Source organism: Narcine bancroftii, chromosome 11 (assembly GCF_036971445.1).
Source record: "Narcine bancroftii isolate sNarBan1 chromosome 11, sNarBan1.hap1, whole genome shotgun sequence".
Taxonomy (NCBI): domain Eukaryota; kingdom Metazoa; phylum Chordata; class Chondrichthyes; order Torpediniformes; family Narcinidae; genus Narcine; species Narcine bancroftii.
This window is the reverse complement of record NC_091479.1, coordinates 80485347-80504764: the sequence shown is the minus strand read 5'-3', so window position 1 is coordinate 80504764 and position 19418 is coordinate 80485347. Positions and strand designations below refer to the sequence as shown.

Here is a 19418-nt window from a genome sequence, read left to right as displayed (position 1 = left end):
ACAATAAGAATATTGGGGTGTGTGTGATTCCCTCTAATGAAAGCCACAGGCCACATAATAATAAACAGGGCAGTGGAGACACTCAACAGGCCACACCGCATCCATGGGCAGTCAACATTTCAGGCCTGAGCCCAGTAATACCAAAAACTAGACTGGCACTGAATAAATGGGAGGAACACAGGCTAGCAGGTAAGAGGAGGGAGAATAGAAGAGAAAGAACCTGAGAAGTAGTGGGGGAAGAGGGCAGAGGGTGAAGAAATATAGCTCGCTGATAGAAGGTGGGAAGTGGTTGGGGAGCTGGAAGAAAGGAGACTGAGGGATAAGGGACAGAGAGGCCCAGGGGGAAGGGATTAACAAATATAGGAGATCAATATTAATGCCATCTGAGATGGAACATAAGGCGTTATTCCTCCAACTTGCAAGTGTCCTCAACATGGCAGTACTGTATATGTGGTCATGGTCAATGAGGCAATGGGGAGTAAACTGAAGAGGGGGGAGGTCCTTGCAGTTGCAGCGAACAGAGCAAAGGTGCTCAATGAAGTGATCTATTGCTTTATTGATCTACTGTATAGCCAGCCACTTCAATTCCACACCTTTTCCTTATCCCTCCATCTCCCTCCCTTCTCCTATCAAGGAGCTATCTTTCCTCTTTCCCCTCCCCATTCCCCTACCCCTTCCCAACCTTTTTATTCAGGCATCTGACTGATTTTCAGCCTTCACGAAGGGCTCAGGCCTGAAACGTTGACTAGACCCCAGCACCTGAAGATTTTCTTGTTTACCTCTGGGAAATAGTGCTAATACATGGTTACAATCAAAAGCACTGGGACCTACAATTTAACCATTATCCAACCCAGGCAGCAAGAGCTTTTTGCTTTTGCATAACATCCAAAAGTAGATGTGGAACTTTCAATAGTGGTCAAGTTGTTCACTGCCAGTATTTTAACAATTCCTTCATCCTTTCCATCAGAATAGGGAAAATGCACACCACCATCTGGGTGCAATATGCAGAAATCAGTGGTGAAACCCCATGATTGATCATTCAAAAACGGTTGTGAGGAAACTTGGGATTTTTCTACTTTGAAAGAGTGCACCTGCAACTAACCAAGGATTCACTGGATGGTAAAGCAGAGAAAATATAAATCCAATATAATGGTCTCTCCTTGTGATTTTTAATCAACACTCTTAATTTTCTTTAAATTTAAATTTAGACACACAGGCCATTTTGACCCACAGTCAAATGTACACCCAATTAACCTACACCCCTAGTATGTTTTGAACAGTGGGAGAAAACTGGAGCCCCCAGGGAAAACCTACGCAGTCACAGGGAGAATGTACGAACTCCTTACAGACAGCATGGGATTCAAACCATGCATTGTCAGTGTATACTGACAATCGTTGGCGCTTTAAAGGCGTTGCACTAACCGCTAATCCAACTGCGCCACCCTGGAATAAAAGACCACTCAATCAGCATACCTACTTTCCACGATCAAAATCAGGCACCTGATCTATATGACATATTAGCCTTGCTCCCCAAGGCCCCTCTGTTATTCCACACTAGGTATCCGACCATTAACCATGTACTCTGCATTCAATTTTGACCTTCCAAAATGCATCACCTCACACTTATCCAGATTGAACTCCATCTGCCACTTTTCCTTCCAATTCTGCATCCTGTCTATATCCTGTTGTAACCTATGACAACCTTCAACACTTTTCACAACTCCTCTAACCTTTTTCTCACTATCACGTCTAATTGCAACCACAAACTAAGCTCGTAATGCATTTTCATTCATCATTTTGATATAAATGATCTGTGTGCTGGAAAATGAAGTCACAATTATGCAGTACATGTTTTTATAGGTTTTTGGTACTGTGGTGATATGGTTGTATGCACTGGCTGGCCCACCAAGGTCTCCCCACCTTAGCTCCTCCCTTGATCCTACCCATGTGACCCCAGGCCTTAAAGGTCGAGTCCCTTCTCTTTCCTATTCATTTTCCTAGCCTAGACCTGAGCCAGCAGTCTTTTGCTCAATAAAGCCTATTGTTCCCCTCAGTCTTTGTCTGCATCATTATTAGAGCTACCGATAGCACCCAACAGGTACTGTTTTGTTTTTCCTGTCTCAGAATATTTACGTATTACTCCGTAGATCTCAAAGCCATTTAATTACAATGTTTTTCCTTGCATTTTCCTATTAAAAACATATTTCTATATGCCATTATTGCTCAAATATTTTATTTGAAGCTTAAAGGATGTTGAAATAAATCTTCAAATTAGAAATGTGATTTCATATTGAAAAGACTGCCTGCTTTTGCCTTGTAGAGCACATTCTATATTGCAAGTCTAATGATAGCAGGCCTGGTATTCTGATTTATCAATTTTTTCTTGCCAAAAATTGGATGTCTGGTCTTCTTCAGTTAGTTGCCAAGTCAGATCCAGCATGCCAGGTTTGAGTAATGTCTAGTGCACATCATAGGAATATTGGTTTCTATTACATCGTGTCTCTTGGTATTTGATAATGAAGAGAATCCAATAATATGGAAGTAGCTGGCCTCTACACCAGCACAGAATCCTATGTAATATTCCATTCTCTCTGCCAAGCCAGATCAGTGACAGTCAATTATGAGTTGTGGTTTTTCAAGATACATTGGATTCTTTCTGTTATTGGTTTGTATGAATGAGTGGATTTGACATATTAAGACCCATCCATAATGTTTGGGACAAAGACACTTTTTCCTTTGTTTGCCCCTGGGCTCTGCAGTTTTAAATGTGTAATCAAACAATTCACGTGATTAAAGTGTATATTCCAGATTTTATTCAAGCTCATTCACACTATATACATTTTTGTTTAACTATGTAGAAATTATAGCATTTTTATACATATTCCCCTAATTTCAAAGCAAAATTTGGGACATACCAATGGTATATATATTAGTCACATTTAGAACTTTGTTGCATATCCCTTGCTTGCAATAACTGCTTGAAATCTGTGATTCACAGACATCACCAGGTGCTGAGCATCTTCTCTGGTGATGCTCTGCCAGGCCTCTCCTAGTCATCTTCAGCTCCTACTTGTTTCGGAGCTTGTCCCCATAAGCTTTTTCTTCAGCATACTGAATGCATGCTCAATTTGATTTAGATCAGGTGACTGGCTTGGTCATTCAAGAATTTTCCAGTTTTTTTTAGCCTTGAGAAATGCCTTTGTTGCTTTAGCAGTATGTTTGGGATCATTGTCTTGCTGTAGGATGAAGAACCATCCATTGAAATTGGAGGCATTTGCTTGAATTTGAGCTACTGCCACCAGCAGCGTCATCATCAATGAAGATAAGTGAACCAGTACCTGTAGAGACCATACATGCCCAGGCCATAACAGCCCCACCACTATGTTTTACAGATGCTTCCAATCTCGGGCAATTCCTTTATGCCTCCACTCTTGCCATCACTCTGATACAGGTTAATCTTGGTCTCATCTGCCCACAAGACCTTTTTCCAGAATTCTGCAGGATCTTTTAAATACTTTTTGGCAAACTGTAATCTGACCATCCTATTTCTGTGGCTAACTAGTGGTTTGCATCTTGCAGTGTAACCTCTGTATTTCTGTTCATATAGTCTTCTGCGGACTGTAATTATTGACAAGAAGTAAAATATGAATATCTGCAGACACCATGGTTGAAGTAAAAAGACGCAAGAGAAACTCAGCAGGTCATGCAGTGTCCTTTATATAGCAAAGGTAAAAATACATAACCAATGTTTTGAGCTAGGAAAACAGGAATAAAACAATAAAAGACATTGCCAATCAAGGAATGGAAAAATGTCAGTAGATATCCAAACAAAAGAGTGTGGGGGTGGGGGGGGGGGGGGGAGGAGTGAGATCGCAAAGACTGGAGGTGATAAGTAGAGAAGGGAGGGAGGGGACAGCAGCGATCAAGGAGAGGAGGGATGGCTGGGTGAAGAGAGGGAGAACTGGAAAGGGGAAGGGAGAGGGGGAAGAGGAGAGCAGGTCAACAGAAAATGGAAAAGTCAATGTTAATGCCAACTGGTTGGGAGTGCCCAATGGAAAATCAGGTGTTGTTCCTCCAATTTACGGGTGGTCTTGGTGGGACAGTAAATAAGGCCATGGACAGACATATGAGTATGGGAATGTGACACAGAACTGAAATGGTTGGCTACTGGGAGGTCTCTGTCACTGTTGCGGATGGAGCGAAGATGAGCACCTTCCCAATCTGCGTCCACCCTCTAATGTAGAGAAGGCCACAAAGGGAGCACTGGATGCAGTAAATCAGTTGCTTCACTTGAAAGGCCTGTTTGGGGCCCCGGACTCTGATGAGGAAGGAGGTGTGGGCGCAAGTGTGGCACCTCCTGAGGTCACAGGGGAAGGTGCCAGTGGTGGTGGTGGGGGGGGGATTATATTGGTGGGGAGAAATGAATGCACAAGGGAGTCACGGAGAAAGCAGTCCCTACAGAAGGCAGGAGGGGAGGAGAGGTGAAGATGTGTCTGGTAGTGGGATCCAGTTGTAAGTGCCAGAAATTGGATATAAAGGCTAGTGGAGTGGTAGGTGAGGATAAGGGGGATTCTATGTTTGTTGCATCTGAAGGAAGCCATGGCAGATAAGTGCGAAATGGAGGAGATGTGGGTGAGGGCTAATTTAATAGTGGTGGAGGGGAAGCCACATTTGTGGAAGAAGGCAGATGTTTTGGAAGATCTGTACTGGAAGACCTCACTTTGGGAACAGATGCAGCAGAGACAGAGAAATTGAAAGAAGGAGATAGAATCCTTGCAGGGGACAGGGTGTGAGGAAGTGTAGTCCAGGCAGTTGTGGGAGTTAGTGGGTTTGTAATATACCTACCAACTCACCAGCCTCCACATCCAACATATTATCCTCCAGAATTTCCAGCACTTACAACAGGATTCCAATGCCAGATGCATCTTCCCCACTCCCCACCTTTCTTAGGGACCACTCCCTCCATGATCCCCTTGTGCACTCATCCGTCCCCACCAATCCGCCCCCACCCTGGCATGTTCCCCGTGGCCGCAGGTGTAACACTTGCGCCCACACCTCCTTCCTCACCACGGTCTGGGGCCCCAAACAGGCCTTTCAAGTGAAGCAACATTTCCCTTGTGTATCAGCAGGACTGATTTACTGGAAATCTACATTGGAGAGACTGGGTGCAGATTGGGAGATCTCTTCGCTGAGCACCTTCACTCTGTCCACACCATTTTAGCCAACATTTTCAGTTCTGTGTCAGACTCCAATTCTCATGTATCTGTCCATGGCCTTATGTACTATCCCACCAAGACCACTTGTAAATTGTAGGATTTTCCATCTGGGCGCTCTCCAGCCAGATGGCATTAACGTCGTCTTTTCCAGTTTCTGCTAACCTGCTCTCTTCTTCCCCTTTCCTCCTCCCTCCCTTCCCCCTCTATTCAGCTAGCCATCCCTCCTCCCCTTGATCGCTGCTGTCCCCTCCCTCCCTTCTCTACGTATCACCTCCCCCTTACTCTTTTGATTGACTACCTGCCAACATTTTTCTATACCTTGATGAAGGGCTCTAGCCCAAAACATTGGTTATGTATTTTTAACTTAGCTGAGTTTCTCCAGCATTGTGTGTGTTTACAGTAATCATTAACACATCCACACCTGCCTCCTGAAGTGTTTCTGATCTGTCGGACAGGCATTTGGAGATTTTTCTTCATTATGATTAGAATTATTCTATTATCAGCAGTGGAGGTGCTCCTTGGCCTACTAGTCCCTTTCTGATTACTGAGCTCACCATGATGTTCCAAATGATGTTCCAAACTGTTGATTTTCATGTTAATGTTTGAACGACGTCAATTACTGTTCTATTCTTGTTTTTTCAGCCTCAATGGCTTTTTTCACTTTCATCGGCACAACTCTTCGCGTAGATAAATGGCAACTACAGACTCCAAAGGTGATCAAAAGTTTATAAGCAAGTCTAGCTCTCTTCTACCTGGACCAATGAAGCGATTAAACATACCTGAGTAATCACAAACACCTGTGAAGCCAAATGTCCCAAATATTATGGTGTCCTGAAATGGGGGGTGGGACTATGGATAAAAAGTGTTGTCATTTCTACACGATCAAACCAAAATGTACACAAATAACCTTGAATAAAATCTGGAATGTGCACTTTAATTACATGTCAATTGCTTGATAACAAATTCAAAACTGTGGAACACAGGGGCAACTAAAGGAAAAAAGCATCTTTGTCCCAAACATTATGGAGGGCCCTCTATGTACCAGTAAGTACAATGTACAGATGTAATTAATGCTTTATTTGATGCAACTTTCTGGTTACATAAAAGCTACCAACAAGAATATAAATATAATTAACACATAAGACGCCACGAAGAGATAAAATGAAGAGAAGGAACAAATGTCTCTACAACTATGCAGTGGGAAGGTAATAACAAACTTGCATACATATTGTACTTCCTCTCACCAAACAACACCAAGTGCTTTATGCCAGTTATTTTTTTGTGTTGTTTGTTGATAGGCAAATGAAATCAAAGACTGAATTTTATCCACACCAGCAATCATGAGTAGGACCGACAAATGGCAATAAAATTGTGAACTCCAGTCTTCTGCATTGTGGCAATAAACAACCTGGAAAGGTTGCAGTTCTGAATATAAACCAGACTGCTTGTAAAATGAACCTGTTAAACTATTGAATAGCTGCTACATTATCCATTAGAGAGGCACAGCTGTCTAACATCAATTCATACCTTCTTTCACTTATGAATGAAAAGATCATATTATCCTTGAAAGTGTTCTATTTACACGCACCTCACAGCACTGCTCAAATAACAGAAAGGCAATACTGGGAAATTAATAGTTTTAATTTTTTGAGGTGGGGGGGGGAGTGTGTGAGAAGGACTAGCATTCATGAAAAAACCTAAATAGGCTTGTGGAGGTCATTTCAAAGACAACATGTTGCTTTGTGTCTGGAGTTACGCACTGGGCAAATTAGATGCCAGATTTTCTCTCCTCAAGCAGTGGAACCAGATCAGCAGTTTTATCATCCATCTCACTCAAAATAACTGGTCTTTTAAAAAAAATATTGCAAATACTTACAAATCCATTTTAACTATTTATTACCTTCAGAACAGTTCACAACTCAAAAATCAGTACAGATATGCTCAAATAATGATTTTAATAAAAGTACAGAAAAGGAGTTCTACAAGTTACACAAATTGATTCTTCCCTGATGGCATTATGACAGCAAAAATTGTAGCTAATCAGCAGACCCAACTCATTCTTTCAACAGAGTCCTTCCAGGAGCATTAACAATTATATTCTTCTTCATTTTCATCCTTTATTTGCACATCTATATGTTTGTAGAACCGCCATGCCTTCAGGTTGCACTTCTTCAATATGGCACCAAGCTGATTCCCTGGACCTACCTCAAAGGTGTCAGGGAAATCAGTGCCCTGTTCCCGTTCATACATGGCATGCATGGTCTGCTCCCACTTCACAGGTGAAACCAGTTGCTTCACCAACATCTGCTGAATGTGTTTAGTTTGCTTGTACTTTTTGGCGTCCACATTGGAGTAGACAGATATCAGGGGCTTCTCCACAGTGATTCCCTTCAGTACCTCGTGCAGTGCTGGATTTGCTGAGGCCATAAGCTGAGTATGGAAGGCACCACTGACCGGCAGTAGTTTGGTGCGGAGGAAGTGAAACCTTCGGGAATTGTTCTGCAAAAATTTAAGAGCCTGTGAAAAGAATGAAATATTTTATGAGTCTCATCATACAAAGGGGCTTCAACCAGAACGTGCTATAAAAATAGTATCTGAATCAGAATTTATTGTCAGGAAATTCGGTGTTTTGCGAAAGCATCATTAGTGCAAACATACATTTTATAACCATCTTGCAGCATTACTATAAAAAAATTAAAACAAGATAAAATATAGTCACAATAATCGCATGAAAAGTAAGGCCGTGTCTTTGGTTCATTGATTATTCAGTGATCTGATGGCAGCGAGCAAGAAGCTGTCCTTGACCCGCTGAACGCTCATCTTTCGGCTCCTGTACCTTTTACCCAATGGTAGCAGAGTGAAGAAGGCATGGCCTGGGTGGTGGGGGGTCTTTGAGGATAGAGGCTGCTTTTGTAAGACACCGCCTCATGTAGATGTCCTCGATGGAGTGAAGTCAGATGCCTGTGATGTCACAGGGCGAGTTAACAACTCTCTAGAGTTTATTCTTGTTCTGAGAGTTGGCTCCTCCATATCAGGCAGTGATGCAACCAGCCACCTGTCGAAGTTTTCAAGAGTCATCGGTGACATACTGGACCACCTCAGACACCTCACGAAGTATAGCCACTGGCATCAATGTGGAGGTCTCAGGACAGATCTTCAGAGATGTTAACACCCAGGAATTTGAAATTCTTGACTTTCTCCACTACTAAAACCTCAATAAGGACTGGGCCATGTTGCCCTGACTTCCTCCTTAAGTCCACATCATCTCCTTGGTTTTGCTAACGTTGAGCGCAAGCTTATTGTCGTTACACCATTCAATGAGCTGACCTATCTCCCTCCTATATACTTTCTCATTACCGTTTGTGATTCTGCCGACAACCATGGGGTCATTGGCAAACTTGTAGATGGCAATGAAATTGTGCCTGGTCACACAGTTGTGGGTGTATACTAAGTAGAGAAGTGGGCTAAGCACGCATCCTTGGCGTGTGCCTGTGTTGATGATCAATGAGGAGAGATTGTTTCCGATTCATACTGACTGAGGTCTTCTGATGAGAAAGTCAAATTGCAGAAGGGGGGATACAGAGGCCTAAAGTTTGTAGCTTCTTGACCGGCACTGAGGGAATAATGGTATTGAAGGCTGAGCTGTAGTCTATGAAGAGCAGCTGTGTGTATGAATTGCTGTTTTTGAGGTGATCCAGAGCTGAGTGGAGAGGCAGCGATATTGCATCTGCCATGGTGCGATTGTGTCGATAGGCAAATTACAGTGGGTCCAGTTCTTTACTTAGGTACGTGTTAATTCTGGCCATGACCAGCCTCCCAAAGCATTTAATCACAGTAGGAGTTAGTGCTACTAAGCAGTAGTTATTGAGGCAGCCCACGCTACTCTTCTTGGGTACCAGGATGATTTTGAAGCAGGTGGGAACCTCTGACTGCCACAAGGAGAGGTTGAAAATGTCCACGAACACTCCGGCTAGTTGGTTGGCACAGATTTTCAGTACCCTGCCAGGTACGCCTGACGCCTTGTGAAGATTCACCCTCTTGAATGATGTTCTGAAGTCGCCCTCAGAGACAGTTATCACAGGGTCCTCAGCCTTTGCAGCAATTCTAGTTTGGTTCTTCTTCTCAAAGTGGGAATAGAAGATGTTCAGCTCATTGGGTAGTGAAGCATCGCAGCCATCTTCAGCTCCTTACCTTTGGATTATGACTATTTTCGGAAGAATCTGCTGCTAATGGCATTATCTATAGATTCCCCACAAACTATGGTTAGTGTAGAGGGTGGCAAGGTTAATGCAATGCAGTTACAGCAGCAGTGACCAGTGTTTGAATCCTGCTCTCTTTGTAAGGAGCTTTTACATTCTTCCCGTGTCTGACTGGGTTTCCTCTGGGTGCTCCAGTTTCCTCATATCCTTCAAAGCATACCGGGGTTGTAGGTGTAATTAAACAGCATGGACTCGTGGGCCTAAAGGGCCTGTTACCATGTTGTATGTCTAAATTTAAATTTAATACGTTCACTGCACAAAGTTAAACCACAAATCTGCAGATGCTAGAGAACAGGAACAATACACAGAAATGCTAGAGGAACTCAGCAGCTCATGTAGCATCCACGGTTAACAATGGGCAATTGACATCCCAAGCTTGATGAATGGCCAAGGCCCGAAATGTTGACTATCTCTTACTTTCCATGGATGCTGCCAGCCCTTCTGAGTTTCTCCTGCACTTCTGTGTATTGATCAATGTACTGCAGCAGCCAGATGAATCGGAGGTCGGAGAAAGGACCTGCCACCTTCCTGCTCCACTCCACATTGACACTCATAATCCCTCTGATAACATTTAAATATTAAGTTGAAATAAAACTGAGTGAAACTGAACCGTTAAAATGAAAAGCAGCAGTGAAAGGGTAAATGGAACAGACAGAGAAGCAATCTGGAGATTTTGGCAAAAATTAAGGACGGATTATCTTTGTCTGAAAGAGACAATGAAGTGGAATCATCCTTCTGTAACATGTGACATGAAAATGTATAGATGATAAGCTCGTGATCCAAATGTAGGTCCAGTTGACCTACAGCAAAAGGCCAAGAGTTTCAAGGAGCAGAGTTTGTCAATACCAATCTCCTTTTTGGACACATCTTCTTCCTTTTGCATCATCCATTTGTGCCCAGATGCCACTGAAAAACCTCTCTCCATCCCATTCCTTTCATCTTGGATCCTTAGAACTAGACAGCAAAAATAACCTTGAACCTGCCTTTGTTTTTTACTAATAGTGATTTTTGAGCTAGGCGTAATTGACGGCAATATTTTATTGCAATGGAGATTTAAGGTTTTATTTTTATGAAGCAAAGGGGCAGAAATTGCCTGGCTATGGAAGGGGTGGTGATAATCCCAGTAATATCAGAGCCTCAGAAGCCTGCACTAATTAATAGCTCTTCATCCTTCATAGCTGCTGGACTAATGGAAAGCAGGGAAGGATTGTGAGCTGGCCAGTCACAAGATGAAGGCAACCTCACCTGAGGGGCAGCCAAGTAAAAATTTACTTAAAAGAGATCTCCCACAGGTTGGTTTTCGGTACCAAATGTTGCAAAGTGATTTGGAGATTTTGGCAAAAATTAAGGACAGATTATCTTTGTTTGAAATTAAGTAGAATCAAAATGAAACTACAGAGATCCAAACCAGTTGACCTACAGTAGGTAAAAGGTCAAGAGCTTTGAGATCAGAGTTTAAATGTAGACATACATCATGGTAACAGGCCTTTCCAGCCCATGAGCCTGTGCCTCCCAATTAACTTACAACCACTGTACATTTATGAACGGTGGGACAAAACCAGAGCACCTGAAGGAAGCTCATTCATTCATGGGAAGAACGTACAAACTTCTTACAGACAGCGCTGATTCAAACCCCGATTGCTGGATTACTGGAGCATGGTGCCACCTCTATGGTAACTGTGCTGCCCATGTGTCCATGACAGTTTGTCCATATAAATGACCTTTTTGGATACGTCTTCTTCCTTCCTCTTTAATTAACACGGAAGAAAGCCCCACAAGAATTGATAAAGCACAAGAAACCTAAGCGATGATGGATGTCCATCATTTCTATGGAGGATCCCAAAGGAACAAAATACAACTTCATGTCTCATTTTTTCTTTCTAAATTATTTCTCATTGAAACTTTATCACATATCCCGTAAAAATGTTGCGGTACAAGATCCATTTGCAAGGCAAGAATGCTTCATGCCTGATTCTACACAAAGTTTCTTTGAAGGTATTAAATTTATTTGTTTTCCATCTCTGAAGCAGCTGCTTCACTGATCAAATGAAACAGCGAGCCTCTCCCACCATCTCTGAGTCAATTACCAGTTTAATAATACCAGTAGCCTGCGTCTGATCCAATTAATGTTCCTCAACTAACAATGTCAGTGAATGATAACCAAATGACTGAATTATCTTGATCAGTGAATTATTGATTTGGACTGCTAGGCTGGGGCATTGTAAAAAATATTTTCAATGAAAAATTACTGCTTAAGTTTGACTGATTCTGCGATTCATAACTTGTACTTTTGTGTATAAAATATATAGAATGTTACTCAATGTCACCAAAACCAAGGAGCTGATTGTAGAATTCAGGAAGGGAAAACTGGGGAATCAGCGATAGACCCAGGATCAGGTTTGTCATGAAATTTGTTGTTTTACAGGTGCAAAATGGCAATAAATTACACTTCCGAAATACAATATTTAAAAATACATAATTAGTGCAAAAAAGAGAAAAAAGTGTGGCGGAGTCTATAGGTTCATTGTCTGTTCAGAAATCGGATGGCGGAGGGGAAGAAGCTGGTTTTTGTAACATTGGGTGTGCGCCTTCAGCCTCCTGTATCTCTTTCCAGATAGTAGCAGTAGGAAGAGGGCATTGGCTGGATGGTGAGAGTCCTTGACGATTCGGCTGCTTTCTTGAGACACCTCCTCTAAAAGATGTCCTTAATGGAGAGAAGTCTAATGCCCATGATGGCGCTTGCTGAGTTTACAACCCCCTGTGGCCCTTTCCTGTCCTGTGCATTCATACTTCCATACCAGACAGAATCAGAATTAATTGTCATGAACATGTCACGAAATTTGTTGTTTTGTGGCAGCACAGTGCAGACATTTTATATAAACCACCTTACAAAATATATTAAAATATTGTAAGAAAAAAAAAACAAAGTAAGGCAATGCCTGTGGTTCATTGAGGAATCTGATGGCAGAGGAGAAGAAGCTGTCCTTGTGCCGCTGAGTGCTCGTTTTCAGGCCCTGGTTCCTTTTTCCGATGCTAGCAGTGAAGAGGGCTTGGCCTGGGAGATGGGAGTCATGAGGATAGAGGCTGCTTTCTTAAGACATCACCTCTTGTAGATGTCCTCAGTGGAGTGAAGATTGGTGCACGTGATGTTGCAGACTGAGTTAACAACCCTCTGGAATTTTATCTAGTCCTGAGAGTTGCCACCTCCATATCAGACAGTGATGCAACCGGTTAGAATGCTCTCCACTGTACACTGGTAGAAATTTGCAAGAGTCTTTGGTGATGTACCAAATCTCAAGTTCCTGACAAAATATAGCCGCTGTTGAGCCTTCTTCATTGGCCCCAGGATAGATCTTCAGAGATGTCGACACCAAGGAATTTGAAGTTCTTTACCCTCTCCACTGCTGACCCCTTGATGACGAATTGGTTTGTTTTCTCCTGATTTCCTTTTCCTGATATCCACAATCAATTCCTTAGCTTTGCTCACGTTGAGTGCAAGGTTGTTGTTATGACACCACTCAAGAAGTTGATCAATCTCACTCCTGTACACTTCCTCATTGTCATCTGTGATTCTGCCAACAACTGTGGTGTTGGCAAATTTGTAAATGGTATGCAAATTGTACCTAGCCACTCAATCATGGATGTAGTGAGAGTAGAGGAGTGGGCTAATCAGCACTAACTGCAGTCTTCCAATTAGGAAGTCAAGGATCTAGTTGCAGAGGGAGGTTCGGAGGCCCAGATTTTGAAGTGTGCTGCCCAGTACTGAGGGGATTATGGTGTTGAAAACTGAGATGCAATTGATTAAAAGCAGCCTGATGACATATTGCTGTTGTCCAGGTGATCCAGGGCTGAGTGGAGAGGCAGGGAGATTGCATCTATTATGGAATGACGTGACGGTGTGCAAATTGCAGTGGGTCCAGGTCTTCTCTTAAGTGCGAGTTAATTCTGGCTATGATCAACCTCTACGAGCACTTAATTACAGTAGATGTGAGTGCTTCCTGCCAATAGTCATTGAGGCAGATCACTCTGGTCTTCTTGGGCACCAGGATGTTTGATGCCCTTTTGAAGCAGGTGGGAACCTCCAGCTATAGCAGTGAGAGATTGAAAATGTCCGTGAACACTCCAACACACTAATGTTATCGTGAGGAAAGCATGTCAGCACCTCTACCTCCTCAGGAATTTGCGGAGGTTTGGTAGAAAATCAGACACCTTGGCAAACGTCTACAGCCGTTCAGAGGAAAGTGTGCCGAATTGCTACTTTATGGCCTGGTAAGGAGGTAAATACTTTTGAACAGAAAACTCTGCAAAAGAAAGTGGGCACAGCCCAGTACATCACAGGCAAAACTCTCCCTACCATCAATAAAATCTATGAGGAACGCTGCTGTCAGAGAGCAGCAGCAATCATCAAGGATACATATTGCCCAGGACATGCTATCTTATCACTGCTGCCATCAGGAAAGAGGCAGAGGTGCCGCAAGACTCGTACCACCAGGTTCAGGAACAGGGGCACCAGCAGACTCCTCAACAACAAACTCAATCAGAGTTTCATTTAAGTACTCTTACTTCACACATTATTTATTACTGTATTTCTTTTTCTGTATTTTCAGTTTGTTTACTTTTATTTCTTTGTTTACATATCTCTCTTTTGCAATACATATCTTTTTTCTTGAGTATAGTACCAATAACTTCATGGTCCGCGGGATAAAAAGAATCTCATGGCTGTATGTGTGTGATGGTCATATGCGCTCTGACAATAAATTTGAACTTGATGTTAACTGTACAACTTTTTTTTTGAGGGCTTTAAAGCTTGAACTTAACAGTCTTGACATTCCTTTTAATGTTTATCCTTCAGTACTATTGCTCTTTTACAATCCTTGCTACTTAGAAACACCGTGCGTCATTTTATAAAGAAAGTAGGTTGTGAAATACAAAACATATTTTCCATGTGTTCCAGTCATATAACACGTCATAACACTTTCTAGTTTTATGTTGCTTGCTGAGATCAAATAAAATCCTGAAATTCAATGCTGCCGTATCATTGTCTGAAGTTAAATCTACTGAGTTTTGTAATAAAGGACTGTTTAGATTTTCAATCCATAATGAATTATTTTTAAATCATACTGAATAGACTATCCTGCAGCTTCTACGATTGATATCCAAGCTCACCTGTAAGTGTCCCGCAATCACACGTCCATTGGGAAAGAGATAGTTCGCCACTTCACACACAGGCTCTTTCAATCCCAAAGATCTGCAATGTTCCTGAGCTTCCCGACAGGCATCTTTATAACGAGCATTCATGTGTCCCACAACAGACAACATACCACTGGGAATGGCGTTTGATGCCTCTTGCATGGCCTCCGCCCGTATCTTCACTGCATAGAGAGCTATGTTGGAAAACAATACAATTTCTGCTTCTAAACATTTGGCCTCATTTCATGGCCACCTAAAATAATACACACAATCTATCTTTAACAAAGTGTGGGTACAATATTGGGACCAAATGCAACCTGGAATGCAGGAAAGGACTGATTCTTGCAATCCTCTTCTTAAAAGCAATGCAAAGACAAGATAAGCATAAATATAGTAATTAATTCCAAAGCAATACAGGAACTTTAGTGAGGAGTATGACAAACCCCTCATGATCCAGGTGCATGGGATCCATAGTGAGTTGATAGTATGAATAGGAAACTGGCTGACTCATAGTACGCAGAGGGTAGGGTGCAAGGCTGTTATTTGGACAGGAGGCTTGTTGCACAGTGATCAATGTTGGGACCCCTATTGTTTGTGAGATATAACACAAATATCTCATATATAAAAAATCATATATAAAAGGTTTGAGTGAAAGTAAGTGAAGGAGTTAGTAACATTGAAGATGATGATAAATATTGGTAGACTTGTGGACAGTGTAGAAGTTTATCAAAGAATACAACAGCAAAAAGATCAGTTACGGATATGGGCAGAGAAATGGCAGATGGAGTTTAATTCGGAGTGGTGAGATATTGCACCTTGGCAGGTCAAATGTAAGGAGAATGATTAGAAGGGTTCTGAAAATTATTGGCATGCAGAGGGATCTTGGGTCCAGGTCCATAGCTCTTTGAAAGTGACTATGCAAGTAGATAGGGTGGTTAAAGAAAGCATTTGGTCTGCTTGGCTTCATTGGGTGGGACACTGAATATAAAAGTAAGGAGCTCAAATTGCAGTGATATTAAATTATATTGCTATGAACAATTCTGGTCACCCCATTACAGGAAGCATGTGGAGGCTTTGGAAAGAGTATAGAAGATATTAACCAGGATGTTGCCTGGTTTTGAGAGTACAAGTTATGGAAAAAGATTGGACAAATTTGAGTTGTTTCCTCTGGAGCCTAGGAGGCTGATGGAAGACCTGTTCAAGGTTTGTAAAATCGTAAGAAGCAACAAAAAGTGGACAGTCAGAATCTTTTACCCGGGGTAAAAGTGTCACATACTAGAGATGAGGGTCAAGGTTCAAGGGAGATGAGCGGGCAAATATTTTACACGGTGGTAGGTGCCTGGAGTAGGCTGCCAGTAGTAGCGGTGAAGCAAATGCTTCTAGATAGACAGTAAATGAAGGGTATGGAGGGATATCAGATGCAGCAGGAGAGTTAAAGGTTGATTGTGAGCTGAAGGGACAGTTCCTGGGCTGTACTGTTTTAAGTTTTAATACCTCCATCAAATCATTAATATAAAAAGTCAAAATGCAAGAAGTGTCATTAGGAGAATGAGTATTAAACACATCACCAGAGAAGGTGAATATTGAGACAATCAACTTACTGGAAGTAAAAACAGAAGTGCAGTTAATGAATTGTGGCAGGAAAGAAATTACTCAAGCTGAAGATAGCCAATCACAGGAAAATAATGGTTCATGACACACAATGTAGAGATGTCTTCGTGTTGCCCACAAACCTGACATTCAAATTTCTACAGCCTGTTTCTGTGCTTTATGATTCTAAAGCTCTACACCATCTCAACCAATCATTCCTCAATCTTAATGTTCTTACTCGTGCAGGAGTCTGCAAATGGAAATTCATTAGTACATCGCCAAGTATTTTGACGATCTTAGCCTCACCTTCAGCAAAGTCCAATGCTCCTGCAAAAACCAGAGCAGCAAATTCTCCAACGCTGAATCCTGCAGCCCCAACACACTTCTCAACTGCCTAGATACAGAAAGAACGACAGCTCCAATAAAAACAACATTCTGCAATAGAAGGTGTAGCTAGAGCTAGAAGTTACACAAGCATGGGTCCAAAAAGCAATGATAGCTCTATTTCTGATTTAAAAAAGAGCTCACTAACCAGATCTCCGTTATAATTTATCAATCCAATGTCATTATCTATTTCACCACTGGCCTAAACAGACCAACACAGACCCTCATTTAAAACTCAACCCTTTGCTTCATCACCGTATGCTGCAATAGGAATATTACAATTGCTTTAACGACACAGGCTGTTGGTCAACAAAAAAATTGAGTTGGAAAAGCAGACCGTTTTTAGGTTGGGAGGTTGTGATAAGTGGGCTATCACAGAGATTCATGCTGGGGCCTCACCAATTATTAAATACATCTATAAGATTAAAGGGTATAATCAGCGCTGTTCGTGGTTCAAAGCTAGGTGGCTGTGTGGTTTGTTAGAATGGAAACTGCTTTGAAGGGAATTGGATTGGCTAAGTGAATAGGTAGAGAAATGAACATGGGAATAACATAGAAAACGTAACATTTTCTGTTCTGGTAAGAAAATAAAAAGTCAGAATGCATTCTAAATGATGAGTGACAAAGGTATTGGCATTCTAATGACCTTGTACATTATCACTTAAAATTAACATTCAGGTAACATTATTTCATGGGGATTTAAATGCAAGATTAAAGATGTTTCTAATGCAATTATATTGTGCATTGGTGAGGCGTCATCTGGAATACTGTACACAGATGTGGTCACCCTACCAAAGGAAAGCTGTATTGGCAGTGGAAGGAGTTCAAGAAAGGGCTATCCAGATTGATTTCTGGGCTGGGGAGTTCATCCTCTGAAAAGAGGCTATGCAGAATTAGGTCAGTGGGCCATTCAGAGGTGAGTTAAGAAGAAAGCTCATTACCCTGATGGTAGAGATTTTCTTGAAATTCTTTCCCAAAATAACTTGCGAAATTAGCAATCAATATATTCAACACAAAGTCTGGCAGTTTTTTTGGACAGCAAGAGATGATGTGGTCAACAGTGGAAAGAAGTAAATGGCCATGGTTTTATTGGATAGCAGGGCATGTATGAAGGATCAGATGGCCTACTTATTAATTTGATTCTCCAGGTCATGCATCAACCAAAAACTAACACAATCGCAGGAATAGGGCAGCATTTCCCACCGAAGCCTTGGCAGAGAAACTTCCAACACAACTCAAAGTGACAAATGGCAAAGTGTGAGGTAATACATCTGGTGTTTTGAGACTACAAAACTGAACATGATCAATGTCAGGAGCCCAGCAGAGTTGGGGGGGGGGGGGGGGGGGAAGAAGAGGGATCTTGCTGTGATCCCTGAACAGTGGGGGGGGAAGAAGAGGGATCTTGCTGTGATCCCTGAACAGTGCTCCCCAAGTTCTGAAGCCTGGAATTGAAGTGCAACAATCGCAGGTCTTTATAAATTTGGGAAAATGTCATCTCCTTCCCTCTTTTGCTCACATTCTTGAAATAACATTTAAAATGCAGTTCAGAGGAAAAACGCAGAATTTAAAGTAAAGCCTCTTCTTACTTCGGGATTTTCATGATTGAGCCTTTCCACCGCTGCCAAGGACGTGACAAAGACAGCCGGCTGACAATGGACCGTTTTATTTAATTCTTCCTGCGGCCCGTTCACACACAAGGAGCGCAGGTCGTAGCCCAGAAGCTTGCGGGCGGCTGCGAACATCTGCCTGACGCCGTGGTATTTCTCCAGGCCTTGGCCCATTCCCACGAACTGGCTGCCCTGGCCGGGGAACAGCAGCAGCGAGGTCTGCCGAGGACCAGGCTTGCCAGTGCGGCGCTGGTCGCTGGGGGCCAAGACTTCTGCGATGTCTGGAGGGGAGTTGGAGGAGGCGGGCCGGAGCGAGGAGGATTGCAGCCACCACCACGTCCACCTCCTCCCAGCGCCCAGCCACATGCTCGCAACGAGAGGGACACTTGAACCGGACCGCGGCGGAGTTCCTCACTCCGCCTCCGATCTGAGCGGCCGCATGTTTCAGGGCCAGTGCGGCACGCTAACCGGTAGTACACGGAACACAAGCTGGGTGCAATTCCGTTCCCATCGAGGGGGCGTCTATTGAAAACCATCTGCAGATGCAGGAGATCCTTCTTGACAAGTCATTCTTACTCCAGCCCCTGACCCCTTCAAACCTTGTTGTGTGACAAGTCGCGTCCCACTCTTTTTTTCTCCCTCCCCTCGGTGAATATGCCCCTATTCTTTAAAACAAACTTTGGACATTGTCTCTTCGGTTTAATAGTTTTGGTTCATGTTGGCCCCGACGGCTCTTCCCAGCCGGGCATTCATTTGATTCGTTATTCAACACATTCAGAACGTTGTTGTTGACCTTGAGGGTCTTTTCACCTCCTTCCTGGGTGGGTTGAAGAATCACAATCGCTTTGGGAATTGGTCGTGGTTGGCGTGAAAACTTCACCATCGCACGCACCAAGTGAGGAAAATAAATGCCCATTTATAAATTAAAGCACTTTTGTCAACCCCGAAGATTCAATTGGTTCCGAACACCGAAAACCTTTCGAAACGCGTACGCTTATTCATTCCGAGGAATCGTTTCCATGGCCGATGGTGGGGTTTTAATTTCACATTCCATGGCTGAATGGAACGGGGCTCATGATCGCCTGCCACGAATTGACAATAAAGAGGAATCATGTACACGATCACAATATAAACTATTTATAGGAACGTTTTTCTTAGACACAAACACGTTG

The 19418-nt window shown here is 42.6% G+C and overlaps 1 protein-coding gene across 2 annotated transcripts; it reads right to left on the bottom strand.

The window, feature by feature from the left end:
• Positions 1 to 6129: 6129 nt before the first annotated feature.
• On the bottom strand, positions 6130 to 19087 carry mcat (malonyl CoA:ACP acyltransferase (mitochondrial)). Of its 2 annotated transcripts, none has more exons than XM_069903676.1 (4): positions 18226 to 19087; positions 16562 to 16649; positions 14642 to 14847; positions 6130 to 7733 (listed from the first exon to the last, which is right to left on the bottom strand). In XM_069903676.1, exons 1-4 carry the CDS (start codon positions 18610 to 18612, stop codon positions 7302 to 7304), a joined length of 1113 nt encoding a protein of 370 aa, XP_069759777.1. In that variant the 5' UTR covers positions 18613 to 19087; the 3' UTR covers positions 6130 to 7301. The 2 variants fall into 2 exon arrangements, with proteins under 2 accessions (XP_069759777.1, XP_069759776.1); XM_069903675.1 differs by having other exon boundaries at positions 14642 to 14859; positions 18226 to 19086.
• Positions 19088 to 19418: the final 331 nt, after the last annotated feature.

Excerpts from the sequence above, each read along its gene's own strand:
- mcat (XM_069903675.1), bottom strand. The coding sequence starts at position 18,612 with ATGTGGCTGGGCGCTGGGAGGAGGTGGACGTGGTGGTGGCTGCAATCC. Across the intron at positions 16,650-18,225 it reads TCAATCATGAAAATCCCGAA|GCAGTTGAGAAGTGTGTTGG; the intron begins GTAAGAAGAGGC and ends TTCTGTATCTAG. Across the intron at positions 14,860-16,561 it reads AGCATTGGACTTTGCTGAAG|CTCTCTATGCAGTGAAGATA; the intron begins GTGAGGCTAAGA and ends TTTCCAACATAG.